The 14,509-nt window shown below is 39.5% G+C and overlaps 2 protein-coding genes across 2 annotated transcripts in view; both read left to right on the forward strand.

Annotated features, from left to right (window-relative positions):
• Positions 1 to 1,448: 1,448 nt before the first annotated feature.
• The window catches only part of LOC138957197 (ADAM 17-like protease), a 60,387-nt gene continuing 47,326 nt past the window's right edge, over positions 1,449 to 14,509 (forward strand). Inside the window, exons 1-8 of the mRNA XM_070328355.1 lie at positions 1,449 to 1,809; positions 6,580 to 6,712; positions 9,520 to 9,653; positions 10,261 to 10,349; positions 11,125 to 11,234; positions 11,620 to 11,708; positions 12,526 to 12,647; positions 12,810 to 12,902. Of these exons, the coding sequence (XP_070184456.1) occupies positions 1,758 to 1,809; positions 6,580 to 6,712; positions 9,520 to 9,653; positions 10,261 to 10,349; positions 11,125 to 11,234; positions 11,620 to 11,708; positions 12,526 to 12,647; positions 12,810 to 12,902 (822 nt within the window). The 5' untranslated portion in view covers positions 1,449 to 1,757. The remainder of the gene's footprint in view (positions 1,810 to 6,579; positions 6,713 to 9,519; positions 9,654 to 10,260; positions 10,350 to 11,124; positions 11,235 to 11,619; positions 11,709 to 12,525; positions 12,648 to 12,809; positions 12,903 to 14,509) is intronic.
• The window catches only part of LOC138957206 (ADAM 17-like protease), a 64,689-nt gene continuing 56,813 nt past the window's right edge, over positions 6,634 to 14,509 (forward strand). The window contains exons 1-6 of the mRNA XM_070328363.1: positions 6,634 to 6,712; positions 9,546 to 9,653; positions 10,261 to 10,349; positions 11,125 to 11,234; positions 11,620 to 11,708; positions 12,526 to 12,647. Coding sequence (XP_070184464.1) covers positions 6,634 to 6,712; positions 9,546 to 9,653; positions 10,261 to 10,349; positions 11,125 to 11,234; positions 11,620 to 11,708; positions 12,526 to 12,647 — 597 coding nt within the window. The remainder of the gene's footprint in view (positions 6,713 to 9,545; positions 9,654 to 10,260; positions 10,350 to 11,124; positions 11,235 to 11,619; positions 11,709 to 12,525; positions 12,648 to 14,509) is intronic.

Consider the following 14,509-nt stretch of genomic DNA (forward strand, 5'->3'; position numbering starts at 1 on the left):
CCCTTTTCGGAAAGACAATCGGCCTACGCGCAACTCTCTCAAATATGACCTTCTCTTGTCTACTGTCTCGGAAGATTTATTCTACTCCCAAATAGCACTTCTTTGCACATCTTATGACTCCTTCGTCCTCTAGAATCCCGTACCCACACCAAATACGAGCTGATTTGGTGAAATAAAGCACATTTCTACTTGCAAAACCCATCGAACAGCCATTTCCGGTGCTCGATCGCGGACATTTTCAGCTTTGAAGGCTATTTACGGGCAAATATCAATCGCTCCCTGACTTTTTATGCATCGAGAAACAAATTTAGTCATCGCTGAATCAGTAGCTTACCTTAAATCCCGACATAAATCAAACAATACCTAGAAAACAGACAAAACTTGCCTTCACACGTGTCATGAGCGGCCTTCGGCTTCTGTTCGGCCTTTGACCGGTTATCCCCCGTGAGATGATACATTAGCCAAACAATGATAATTAAGTAAACCAATGAAACGCCGAGGGGTGTTAAAGTCGACGAGACCTTGCATCTCGATCGTCCCCTTTAGTTGCTGTTTGTTTGTTTGTTTGTTTGTATGTAGGCTATGTTGTATGTTGTATGTTTCCAGCAAACATTCCCAGCAAACATATATATTGTTTGTTTGTTTGTTTGTTTGCTCGTGTATTTGTTTGTTTGTTTGTATGTAAGTTGTATGTTGTATGCTGTTTTATTGTTTGTTCGTTTATTAATTTTGTATGTTTGTTTGTTTGTTTGATTATTTTTTCCCTGTTTCTCTTAAGGGGGTGGGGGGTGCGGGGGGCGAATCGGCTCTCTATCATGCTGAGGCCTCGACCACAAACATGAAAGCTTGAGTTATCTATTTTTTTGGGTGTAAAAATGGCCAGTATTTGTACAGCAACAAAGAGGATCATGCCGCATAGCTCAGTGAAATGTCTGGTTAATTTCAATATTACAAGTGTGATATCCAGGAATATACCCTGATAGAGAACTGACGCACATCGACAGAAGAAGAAAAACAATAAAGCTAGGGGGCAGGCTGATTCGAAAAGGTTTCTACTCAAACTATGAAAGCATATTATACACCAGCTTAAAAACCAACCAACCTAACGAACGAACAAGCTTCTGTCCTGATGATGAATCAGTGTATACACAGCTTGAAACCTCAGTTCAAGTAAAGTTATCAGAAAGTAAAAATAATTCCTCAAAATCAGTGCCAACTTTAGTACGTCGCGATGGACAGACGAACAGAGGACGGACACCAACGAAAAACAACAAGTACAATCCGTTGCTGCGGTACGACAAAAATAGCTACCCCCTGTAAGAGGCTGTGACGCCGTCGGCAAAGCATTCAGCTCAAAATAAATACACAAAAACTGTTCGTTCAGTGCTGTGTTGTGTGCAGAAAGCGAAAGTACAATCGACGTGTAGCAGAAGAATTATATGCTGGTTATCAGTTTTGTTCCTTTGAGCCAAAGACGTTGATGATAAAAATCACCGTAAAAATTCGGATGAAAAAGTCTTAAATTAGAAGACATAAAAGAAATGCTTTCAGCCACTAAGCAACTCTGTTACGCGTCTCTGTCGAATACGGAACTATCGCTTAAATTATCCGGGTGACTTTGCTGTTGTGCGTAACTGTCCCGCGGTGGTTCCGAACGCTTCCGTCAGATGCCAAACTTCTGTGCCAAATGTTCGCTAGTATGATTTCTAGCGCTGATTTAGGCTCGTATATGTCACAAGCCCTATGCGGTTAGCATCATGAGACCGAGCTGTGTATTTATGTGCTTCTTGTTTGCTGTTTATTGTTCAGGTAAGTTGAATGTGGTAAATGGCTATTCATGTTTGATTTGTCGTCTGCTTACCAGGGTACAGTTAGTGGACAGGTTTCTGTGAACGGAGACCTTCTCGGCTTCTGTGAAACCAGTTACTTGGTGTGTTCTTCTTTTGACTGTTGTGTGTAGATCTGATATTGGTGAGTTTCGTGTTTTCATTCCGTCTGTGTTATAGAAATCTTCAGCGAATTTGTACTGTTGCCTCTTATTTCGAAGCTTGTGCAGCAAGTACCCAAGAAAAAAAAACGATAATAGAATAGTGTCATTTCCGTGTTTCTTGTTGTACAGTCTGTATTATTAAAATTAGTAATTTGTAAACGTAGTTACTTAGAAACGGTAGTCAGAAACAATGAAATTCTAAGTTCAAAGAGATAAAATGTCCTGCATAATGGCATTCAGAAGCAGCACTGAATCATTTAGTAAGATACAGGTAACACAGTTAATCCTCTGAATTAGTACATGTTACCTGACATAGTGGTCATGGAAAGCCTCTGAATTTAAACCTTACATCAAACAATTACTTTGGTGGTATCCCCCTGCACCCCCACCCTTTAGTGATCTCATGCAACAGAAACTTAATTGTGCACCATCAGGCCTTGATCATTGACAGCTATTGTGTTTTCAGCGTAGCAATAGCTAAGGGTCCGATATTTAGACGAGATAAGTATAATGCCGACGAGTCGAAGATGAGTCGCATTATACTTGTTCCAGTCTAAATATTGGACCTTATTGCTACGCTGAAACACAATAGTGTTTATATTGCTATTCTGACATAGTATTCTGTTCTGACTGCACGGAATAAAGTTTGACTTCTATGGAGGTCTCCCTATTGACGTCATCACTTCGTGCGCACCGGGGCTTGGAGGGCAAGAAGCCACCGCGCCGCTTAGCGAAAACATGGAAGCGTGGCGCCGATCGCGAAGTTTCGCTGCGGCGATTCCGTATTTGCGTCGACGATTTGGCTAAATTTCATTCAAGATGGTGAATACTTGTTGCATAATCGGTTGCACAAGCCGAAGCAACAAGGAAAATGCTCTTGCATTTTTCAGAATTCCGAAAGTCGACGCTGGAGGAAGACACCGAGATTTACTGGAGAAAAGAAGGAGAGCGTGGCTGAAAAAAATCAACAGGAAAAACATAAACATAACTTCTGTGGATGCCAAACCAGAAAAACAGTATTAATTTTATTTATGTATCTATATGATTTGTGCTGGCAGGAATGTGTGTAGTTACTTTTTTGTTTTTGCTTTCTGACTGAAGTGTGTATTATTGAAAACATTTTCAAGGGCTCAACACTGTTCCTTATTTGATCTTGAGATATGATGCTTAGTATGTGGGTGCATGTACAGTTCTTTTTTTTTTTACACTTTTGACAGTATTGATGTGTGAACAGTTATTGTTCATTGATTCCAAACCTCAACAGCAGTATTAATTTTGCTAATGATTGAAACACCGATTCACTCGCTTTTTGACTGAAATGTGCAGTTTGAAACAAGATTCAACACTGCTAATGTTAATGCCATAGCTTTTTGACTCAAGTGTGTGCCTTAATCAATGCTGGTTAGCATGTCTGTATAGTTTATTGACAAGTGTGTGATTTAAAACAGAAACAAGAAGAGCAAACGCTCGATCGAGTCACTTTCGCAGTTCTGAATATTATATGAGGCATCAGATGGACAGGAAGAAATTGCTATTCACAACACAATGAGTCACGTTCACATAAAATTTGAGCCCGGTCACTTTTATAGTTTCCGAGAAAAGCCCAACGTTAAGTTGTGTGTTGCCGAACAGAAAAGGCTAGTTATCTCCCTTGTTTTTCTGATAACGTTCGTAAAAGGCTACAGATGTAAATACTTTGATGTAAAGAATAATCCTACAAAGTTTCAATCACATCCGATGAACTTTGTCAAAGATATAAAATGTCTAATTTTTCCTTTGACGCTGACCTGTGACCTTGAAAAAGGTCAAAGGTCAACGAAACCATCGTTAAAGTGTAGAGGTCATTGGAGGTCACGACTAAACAAAATATGAGCCCGATCGCTTTGATAGTTTCCGAGAAAAGTCCAACGTTAAGGTGGTGTCTACGGACGGACGGCCGGCCGGATGGCCGGCCGGCCGGCCGGCCGGCCGGACAGACTAACACTGACCGATTACATAGAGTCACTTTTTCTCAAGTGACTCAACAAAACTGTTTATGTGGATGCCAAACCTGAAACACAGTATTGATTTGACTTGTGTACAGTATCTGTATGACTTGTGCTGGCTGGCATGAGTGTAGTTCCTTTTTTTGCTTCCTGGCTCAAGTGTGTATAATTCAAAGCATTTTCAAGACTCAACACTATTCCTTATTTGATTTTGAGATCTGATGCCAAGTGTGTGTGTGTACAGTTCTTTTCTTTTTTTCACTTTTTTTTTCACTTTTTATATGTAAACAGTTACCGTTCATTGATTGGAAACACTAATTCACTCATTGTCAGACATGTGATTTTTGACTGAAGTGTGCAATTTGAAACAGATTCAACACTGCATATGTTGATGCCATAGCTTTTTGACTGAAGTGTGCAATTTGAAACAGATTCAACACTGCTTATGTTGATGCCATAGCTTTTTGACTCCAAGTGTGTGCCTTAATCAGTGCTGGTTAGCATGTCTGTACAGTTTATGCTTTTTTTTTTATTGAAGCATGTGATTTTAGTAAGAACTAATAAATACATTGTTGTTGCAGTAACGTTTTTGTTCTTAAGACTTTTTTTTTTTAAAGCTTGCGTGTGTCTTATCTGAGACATTTCTTAATTGTGAAGAATCTGGTGAGTGATTGTCAGAATGAGTGTGTATCTGTGTAATGGCTCCTTTGTTTAGTCAACAAAGTTAATATGTTGAGCCCAGCTGTCCTAAACGGAAAAATATGTGTCTGGTTTGTCTCAAAACAGTAACGTTTCACAAAATTGAACAAAACTGTTGAAAACACACCTACTGGAGCTAACAAAGGCAGAGATTAGGTACAAATCAAAAGTAATGTGTTAAATATCACACTCACACCAGCTTCACATTCACAGAGTGACAGATTGGTAAAAATTAAAATACATATAATGTGTTCAACGCTTTATTTAACTGAACTGTCATTGTCAACATATATATATACAAATTAAAAACAAAAAACACGTAACACTGAATTCAGGGAAATTTTTAGTTACTGTCTTCAGCAGCACTAAAGTAAAAAGAAATAGAAAAAATAAAAAAGAAGAACAAAAAACACACACACACATTACACATTTACAGGTTCACAATAAATGTTCTAAGGTAATATCAAAGTAAGCACTAAAGCAGACACCAGACTTGATCCCAAAAAGGAAAAAAGAATCGCTTCTCCAAACATAAACATACAAAGTTAGAAATACCATTTCTCGAATAACAATGAAATGAAAACTCACACACACTGAAGCAGAAATAATAGGTAATCTAAAACTAAAGAGCTTCACACATAAACATACAAAGTTAGAAATAGAACTACAATTTCTTGAATAATAACAAAATGAAAACTCATGCACACACACTGAAGCAGAAATTATATGTAATCTGAAACTAAAGAGCTTCGGTCAATTTCTCCAAGTATCGCACTTTAGCAACGTCACTCAATGATGTAATGTATTTCTCTTTTGGCTGGTCGACCGTTTTTGTTCCTGATTTCGACATCTATTCAATTAAAACACTCCCGAATCATCGAGCGGCGCACTGACGGCGCTACTAGCCGTTCCGCTTCTTGCCCTCCAACCCATTTCTGCGTATCACGTGACACCGCTCCGAAGTACGCAAAAGGGAGACCTCCATTGGGGATAGGGATTCGCGCACGATGAAGACTAAACGACTATAATATTAATAATATTGTTTCAGACCCGTAACTTCATGTCTACATTGCATATAATGGACGTTGCCTAGGGCCGGAAATGAGATTTTGATGACTATATATCATATATATATATATATGCTAAACATGGGAAAGACCGTCTGCTAAAATGCAGCCACTGAAACTTTGCAAGATTTGTTGCCTGTCAGTGTCAAAGAACTGGAGTTTTACACGGAATGAATTTTTTGTACGATAAGAAGGGAAAAAAGCAAATTGCATCGTCTGTCGACCAGTCACAGAAACAAATCTTGCCAGGTATATATGCGTGTACTTCAATACATTTTTCCAGATTCATAGTCATATTTTGCAGCCAACAGTTCTTTACTCAGATGCTTTGGAAACATTTTAGGTACTTATTATTGTAGCAGAGAACTGTGAGATACATCTGCATGTCGAGTGACTTGCACAATAAAGGCCTTCGTTTTGATTATATTTCAATTTATTTGAGTGTGAGAGCGACGTTTGTCTATTGCCAGATCTCTTCGGAAATGTGCCGCGTTAAATGCACAGAAAAGGCCCGTACATACCCCGGCACACTCTGTAAAGACACATACAATATAACATTATCAGTATATTTTACCTCCAGTATTCTCCAGTTGGCGTATATGACATTAATTTAAAGCATTGTATAATAATTGTATGATTATTCAAAATCAAATCCAACCCCCCCCCCCCTAATCCCTGCAGTACTAAAAATGGAAAAAAGGCAGGTACTACATGTATGTTTACTTTATACAATACAGTATGTCATGTCTGCACAGTGAAATGTTTTACGATTTGAAAAATCAAGCAAACAAGATTGAAGGGATTGTGCATTTTTAATATTTTGACTTCTGACTTTCAGCTGATCTTAACAAAAAGGTGCGATACTTTGAAACTTTGAAATCAGAGGACCTACATGTTACCACAAGAACTAAGAGGAGTGCTGATGGACAGGTCTCTCAAACCAAGCATGTTAGCTTCAGAACACTTGGCAGGTATGTATGTTATCATCCTTTTTTACAAACTAAGTTGTTTGAGATGTGCATGGCCATAGACTTCGTGTATCTCCTCAGTGTAGTTTTATGCACATTTACTTGAAATACAGTGTGTACAAACCTTAGAGAGAACCTCAAAACTTTCAGAAGCAAAAATGTTAAGATTATACTTCTGGTTTAATATATGTCATTGTGTTTCTTTCATTAGCGAAACAAGGAAGGAACAAACACCCCTGTTGACTTTGAACTGTTTATTTTTCCGGTCTTATGACATTCAGGAACTTAAATCATCATATGATCATTGATATAAATAAAAGAAAAACGTGATAAGACTGGGGTCAAATCAATGTGTGTGCATGCATGCCACTATATCTGTCTGAGTTTGGCAGTACCAGGGATGTCGTTAGGCGTCGGACATCGGACATAGACCGATTAAAAGGCTCAAATGTCCGATTCACATAGCCGCATGGTGGTCAGATGTCCTATCGTTTTGAACTGAGCGCTGTCATTGTCCGATAAGAACTCCATTCCTTCGGACAGCGCGATATTTTCCCTTCAAGATACACACATTTTAAAAACGCGACCGAGCACTCTCGTGTACAGGTGCACTGAAGTTGTGCAGTGTGGATCTTGCTTTTTCGGGAATTCCGAACCGTTTGTGACATGAGCCGTTTGGGAACACCCTTCTGCAGCACACTAAAGTTAGGAGTACGGGAGACAACTCCAACTGATTACAAGTCTTACGTTTGCTTTTGGTTTCAGTCCGAGTTATTTTGAAGAAGCGCATTGAATTGTGACACTGAAATAAAACTTAGGACGCCCAAAGATCGACAAAAGCTGAACACCTTTGTCTTTCAACGGCATCCTGTGCTACGTTTGGGTCAAAAACAGGTGAAAACACGCCGAGCGTCATTCTTGAAAATGACAGTGCCAATGACAGTGTCGCCGCTGAAACTGACACAACTACGAAAAGAGAAGTGTTGTCATTTGTACAGGACATGGTGTCGGCACAGCAGGAAATTCGCAGAAACGGTCTTTTAACTACTCATTGCCGACCCTGTTTGGTTGGTAAGACCTTGACATCAAAGAGACCATACTGTTTTGTCGAATCTGTGTTGAAACGGACTTTTTTTCTCAGTATTTCATTTTCTAGTCAAATCTTGCAGTTTGTGAGACAATCAAAAAAAGGGTGCTGAACGTTTTTGTTGCTTTTTAGTTGTTTGTTTCTTTTTGTGTGGGTCCTATTTGAAACTAAATGAATAAAACAATGTATGCAAAACTGTTTGGTGAAAATACTACATGATGTGTGTATGTTGAAGCATGTGTGTGTGTGCACATGATTTTGGAGCCCTTCCATGGACAGTGTTTTTCACAAAATTACGATGTCCTATTGAAATTTCTAAAAGCGGTCAAATGTCCTATTGATGCTGAAGAGCTCAGGACATTTGTCCTATAGGTGTGAATTTGTAACAACATCCCTGCAGTACTTAATTTCTAAATGTCTAGTTATTGTTTTTAGGGTTATGTGTATTTCAACATACATTAAGTCTTAACTCATTGTCTCCCAGGTACGGATATATCCGTACCCACTCATATGCAGACCTGTTTACCAGTACGATTTGGGCGTATTTTGTACGCCAAATTATTATCGGTACGCAAATACGCGACACACGCACAAAATACGCATAAGAAAAAGTCTAGAATACGTTTTCCGGTGTTGGTGTGCTGATTACGGGATGGTACAACTGATACCGGTTTCGGTCGAAGGGAGATAACCATGACAGCGAGTCTTCAGCTGTGGAAACCTTGTTCAGTTGTTGGCACGTGCGATCGTCTGGAGAATCGTGGCAAAATGAAGCGGTAAAATGTGTCAGTTTCGGATGACTGTACCAAGTCTAAACAGCAGAAGCAGCAGATTTTCTTGGAGAAATATAAGAAAGAGCCAGGAATTGTGGAGTCTACTATGGGAAAAAGTCATGCACACTGCAAGTATTGTAAATCAGATTTCTCCGTTGCCCATGCTGGGAAATATGACATCGAACGACACTGCATTTCCAAAACTCACCTGGACAAGGTTGCTGCAAAGAAATCCGCTGAAAGCTGCCAAGGAATTATGAAGTTCATTCCCGCAAAGCAAATCCTGCCAGAAGAAAAGGCTGTAGTCCGTGCTGAAGCAATGTTTTCTGAGATGATTGTAAAAATGAACTTGCCACTGTCAACCTCAGATGTTATTTCACGAACTTCATCTTTTCATTATCAATCTGTTTGGAAGACACTGGTTATAATGCTATAAACTGACAGGTAAATAAAATTGTTTTATCCCTGTTGTATTGGAAGGAGTTAAATTCTGAAGGTGTTCACAAGACATGCTATTCTTACACAAACACGTTTGCACCCACGCGTACATTTTCCCTAGCCCATATGGCTTTGCTTGCAAAGTACACCAACTTTTTGAAAAATACACTCAACTTTTTGGGAAAGTACTCTTGCCTCGGGTTTAGGGTAAACAGGTCTGCATATGGCTCTATCTGCCCTGGTACGGATATATCCGTACTCACAGTCACTTCAGTCGCTTCCTGTAACGTCGATCTAACGCCTGCATTCCAGCATGTTGATACACAGTTTCTACATATAGTTACTACAATTCTGAGTGACCTGCTGCAGCACAGCTGGTCTCAGCTAAAAAAAATAACTTGGTCAACATAGGTGGGGTAGAAAGTGTTAAAAAATCAGGTTTAAAATTACACTGCTTTTATTTCAATATTGTACAGCATATTATTTCGTTTCGCCCGTTTTATTTGTCACAGGAAGTTTAACTTGGTGCTTCAAGCAGGGTCTACTGTACTAAGTCCGCACTTCAGAGCAGTTACCGTTGATGAGCATGGGAATAATGAGCCTTTTTACGTCAACCCAAACGACTTCTACACTGGTCACCTGGCAGGTTTGTTATCATCTGTAAAAAAAAAATGCGACTGCGAGTATTTACTACTGTAGATCTAGGTGACGGAAAAAGTTGAAAATGTACTGTGCAGCAGTTGCTTGTAGTGGATCTCTCACTGAATAATTTGTCACACACTCACAGTGTTAAGAGTTGTAGTGCAGCCGTCTCAATAGACGATTTTCTGAAATAACTCTGTCAGGATTGTATGGGTTGTGAAAGAGTGAATACCCTTGCTTTTTCTCAAGCAAACTGATACACACACCCTCGCTAGTCAGTGACTGGCCTATAATGTCACGTGGGGAAACTTTCCCACGCGACATTATAGGCCAGTCACTAGCAAGGGTGTGTGTATCATACATGTGTACAGGAAACGTGTCGTAAGTGTGTCTGAGAAAAAGCAAAGGTATTCACTCTTTCACAACCCATACAAACCCGACAGGTGTTTCCAGACTTCGTTTATTCTCTTAGAACTTTGTAACAGAGCTAACTGTTTTTATGTTCATTTTTCAATTTGTATCTCACATTATTATTCTAGTTTACATTGCTATGAGGATGTAAACAGTGCAGTAGCAATTCTTTACTTGCTGTCGTCTTTTCTTTTTTTCAGAGGACAGCTCTGTGACGGTTAATGCTCATTTTGAAGATGGAATTCTGTCGTCAAGTATAAATTTTCAGCATGACACGTATATGGTTGAGGTGAGTATTTTTTTACATTCAGTGTTCACTTTTGGATTTCACTTGATCAAGTTGATGGAAAAGATCAGGTTAGCTTAGTATTCTTTTGTTTTGATGGAGGGAAAGAGTAGGTTGTACAAGTTTGTATGTGTTTCTTGCATTTTGTTGTTGCGAACAGAAATCACCAAATTTAAGTACTCTTTTTTTTTTTTTTCACGTATCACTATCAGGGTTACCGTCTCATGTTTTCGGGAAAACACAGCAGCGACAACAGTGTGTCTCCATTTGTTATTCCCACAGCTAAATATATATTATAGGTTGATGTTGCCTCACCTTCAAGGAATAGAAACTCTTTTACAGGTCATACAAAAATGACAAGAGTTATTTCCAAACAATTTTTACTTGTTTGTGAATAAAATCTATAACTTTGCCAGCTATATAGCCTCACTTGTTCATTCTGAGTAACAGCTTTGTCTTAACACGTATGAGCCTATCTCATTCCCCGTAAGTGTCAGATGTGTTAAAACACAACTGATACACAGAAAAAGTAAAGCCAGAGGTCTTGGTTAGTGTTGTTGTTTTTCTTTGGACAGTTTAGTCGGCTGTTTCAAGGGAAACAACTGTCCACAGGATTTGATGAAAAGAAAATCATGTCCTTGGAATTTAAAGCGTTTAGTTGTGATCAGCAAGCTTTTGAAAAAAGGGCAGGTACTGAGGTACACTACATACTTCTAACTGAATCCATGTCTGTATGGCATTTAATCTTGTCCTGCCTTTTTTCTCAATGTGTTGACAGCCTGCATGGAGGCATCACAAACCATCAGACAACTTCACCATGATTTCCTACAGAGGATCAGATGTCAACTGGGATGAAATCCTCCCTATTGATCCTGAAACAGGAAAACGGTATGGTTATACAATCTCATTTTTTTAGATGGGGGGGGGGGGGGGGGGGGGGCTGAGATACCATTCAAATATGTTCAGGATATGCATTGTTCAGTTAAGGCCAGACATTGGTCATTTAAAAATTATGATCTAAAGTGATTGCATGATGGCTTTGGTTAAGAGTTGGTGAATTCACAAATGGAATTTTTGGTGTGCTGGTAAAAACGGGAATAGGCTGGACCTTTGATTTTGAAAGTGACCTATTGAAGGTGCTAATGATTTGAATAACCTACATGTATTATGTCTTGGTTTTGGACGAAGCCCTACACAAGGGGCTACTTGTGGCTTTCAATATACTCGCATGATAAATTCCTGTGTCCTCTTTTCACCTAAATTTTCCTTGCAGAACCAAAATGAAGGACGGCATCCGACTGCCAGAGGGGAGTGCTCGTAACACACAACAGTCTTACGGGCAAAATGCAACCAATATGGGAGGTGTGTTGATTTTGTTGACACCGTGGGATATTTACAGTTTCTCACACAGTTCAACAATGGGGCTTATGGGGACTGAAACACAGAAATATAAAGAATCTTCTAGGAATCAAGTTGCGTCAAGTGATATGAAAACATTTAGTGATATGCCTTTCTGAAACTGAGAGATTGATACTGAAAACCTGGGATTGGTATCTGTCATCACCAAGACAATTAAGGCCTGGCTAGCTGAAACCTGTAAACCAAGACGGGTGGGGTTTTGACAAAGCACGCTAACATAGGACATAATTTGCATAAACAGACTTTATTTTATTCTGAGCACATTTTCAGCATATCTGTTTGGATTTAGGGTATATAGGGCAGATTGGTGATGCGGCATAAAAATGAATACAGCTGCGAAATTTTAGGGAAAGTCAAGGTTTGGTTTAGGCAAGGGTCAACGCCAGAATTAAGGAGAAGAAGACGTTCAAGATCCGAGTTAAAATTTTCTCTTTTTGTTTTTGTGTGTACAAGCGTATGACAGTCTGTGCTTCTGACAGTTGTGGACGTTCTGATGTCATGGCATTATAGCAATGCTTCACACTTAATTACCTCTCCATCCGACAGATATTCCATAACAAGGGCATTTGTCATGCCACATTTTAAGCAAATTGGCCCGTAATCACTGGAGTTATAAGCAGTCAAAAGTGTTACAGCCAGAGAGAGCATAGATATGTTTTTTTCTTTTAATTGCATTTTGTGACTCAGTCTAGGCAGTTTTTGTCTCGAGAACACAAGCTTGCGATGTTGTTGTATGCGAAAATAAGTTTTATATTTGTAGGCAATTCCCGACACAAGAGAGGAGCCGTTTTCAAGAACACCTGTCCCCTACTGGTCGTGGCTGATTACTATTTCTTCAGAGACATGGGCAACAGAAAGCGTCAAACTACAGCTTCATTTCTTGTAAGTACAACAGAATCCTTCTTTGGGGGGTGGGGTTGTTCGTCTTGGGACAGTATTTTTTGGTAAACAATATGCTGTGTTTAAATTTATTTTTATGAAACAAGTTTGATACATGTACCAACGCGCTTGTTGATAAGGATGCACACATACATTTTGTTTCAGATCTCAACCATCCAAAAAGTCAACGCTCACTACCATAAGACTGTCTTTGATGCTGCTAATGGCTTGTATAACATGGGATTCCAGATTGATGAGGTATTGTTAGTTCATGCTTTTAATGAATACCAGCTGTTCCCTTTTTTCCGAAAACCTTTACAGTAATTTCTTAGAACCTTCCTTGACGAAGGAATTTTTCCTTGTATGTCAAAAGATACTCTTGATAAGATGTATTTTGTTGCACACACACATACACACATGCACGTACGTCCACTCACTTGAACATATCAGAGAAAGAGAAAGACAGAGAGAAATTCAAAGAGAATCAGAGAACAGGTAAACAAACAACCACATGTAAACACATGTAAATACATTTCCCGTGCTCATCCACAAACGCACATACATGTACATGCACACACATACTAGATAATGTGTGTGGGGGGAAAAGGAATTGTTTGGTTGAACAATTGCTGTTTGCTAGACCTATTATTTTGCTATAACGGCTTCAATGGATTTTTTCCTTCAAAATCTTCTGGGCAGAGTACTGACATTTCATAGGTCAACTAATGTATGGCTTGAATTGATGAGGATAAACAGAACAATTAAGAAAGGCGTCTTCTGCAGCTTGAAAGATGAAATTGTGCATTAAGAATGTACTAACCAGTTTTCATGATGTCTCTAATTATTTGTTCACCAGTGCACTATTATTTTCTGTCTGAAGTGTTGCTTACAGTTTGGGATGGTGTTAACGATTTCTGTCTGTCAATCTGTCTGTGGGTTTTTTCCCTCCAGTTTCATGAACAGTTCTTCTTGAAGAACATGTATTTTGTACGTGTATATTAACTAATGAGTAATTGAAAGTACAGGCTCCCCACAGTGCGCGTCCCTGCATCCTATACGCACTAGGAAGCCGAAAACACGTACTGGAAATGTATGGAGGGGGTCCCAGGACGCACTAAACTTTAAAAGAGCTGGTCCTGGGACGCTCTCAATTTCTTTTATCGTGCGTACCGTAATTACTTTTTCCGGCTGCAATCGTAAGCTACTGTACACAACACACTGTGCGAGACCACAATGTTTTATAAGTACACCGGGACTTTTTGTTTTTTGGAGCCTTGGAACCCTCTAAAATTCTGCCGTGGGGGTTCATGGACCCTCTAAAAATTGAAAGTGGGGGTCCCGGGATCCGTGGGGAGCCCTGAAGTAACTGGGTACTCTCCAAGTTAATTTGTGAAAGACCTATAAGTGATGAATTAGATCTGTCATATTCAGTTGTGTGCTGCTGTGTGTATGTGTGCGTGTGTACAATTCCATTAAATTACATATCTTACCCAACTCACATATAGCAATTAACCCATAGTTCAGTGCTGATACCGCTGTACGCGTCCCCTTGGTAACAAGGAAGACGACTCTAAAAAAGAGTGACTGAGACCCGTAAGGGTGTCTAGGCCAGCCCGAAAGCGAGGCTGCCTTCCATATGCGCGCGCATATGCCACCATCTTGTCATTCTACTCTCAGCGCTCAGTTGAACTGGTCGCATGTTGTACGCTCCGGCTGTTTTCAGCCTACTTTCTTGGTCTTCTTGACCGGGTTTGTGTTCCTCTTGGTTTCTTCTTGTCTCCGGACTTCGCATCGTTGTTGAGGTGAGATCTTTCCATTTATTACCTTGATTTTGGCGGCATTGTTGGCTTCGTTTTGGACTTGCA

The sequence above is a fragment of the Littorina saxatilis genome, linkage group LG2 (assembly GCF_037325665.1).
Source record: "Littorina saxatilis isolate snail1 linkage group LG2, US_GU_Lsax_2.0, whole genome shotgun sequence".
NCBI classification, from domain to species: Eukaryota; Metazoa; Mollusca; class Gastropoda; order Littorinimorpha; family Littorinidae; genus Littorina; species Littorina saxatilis.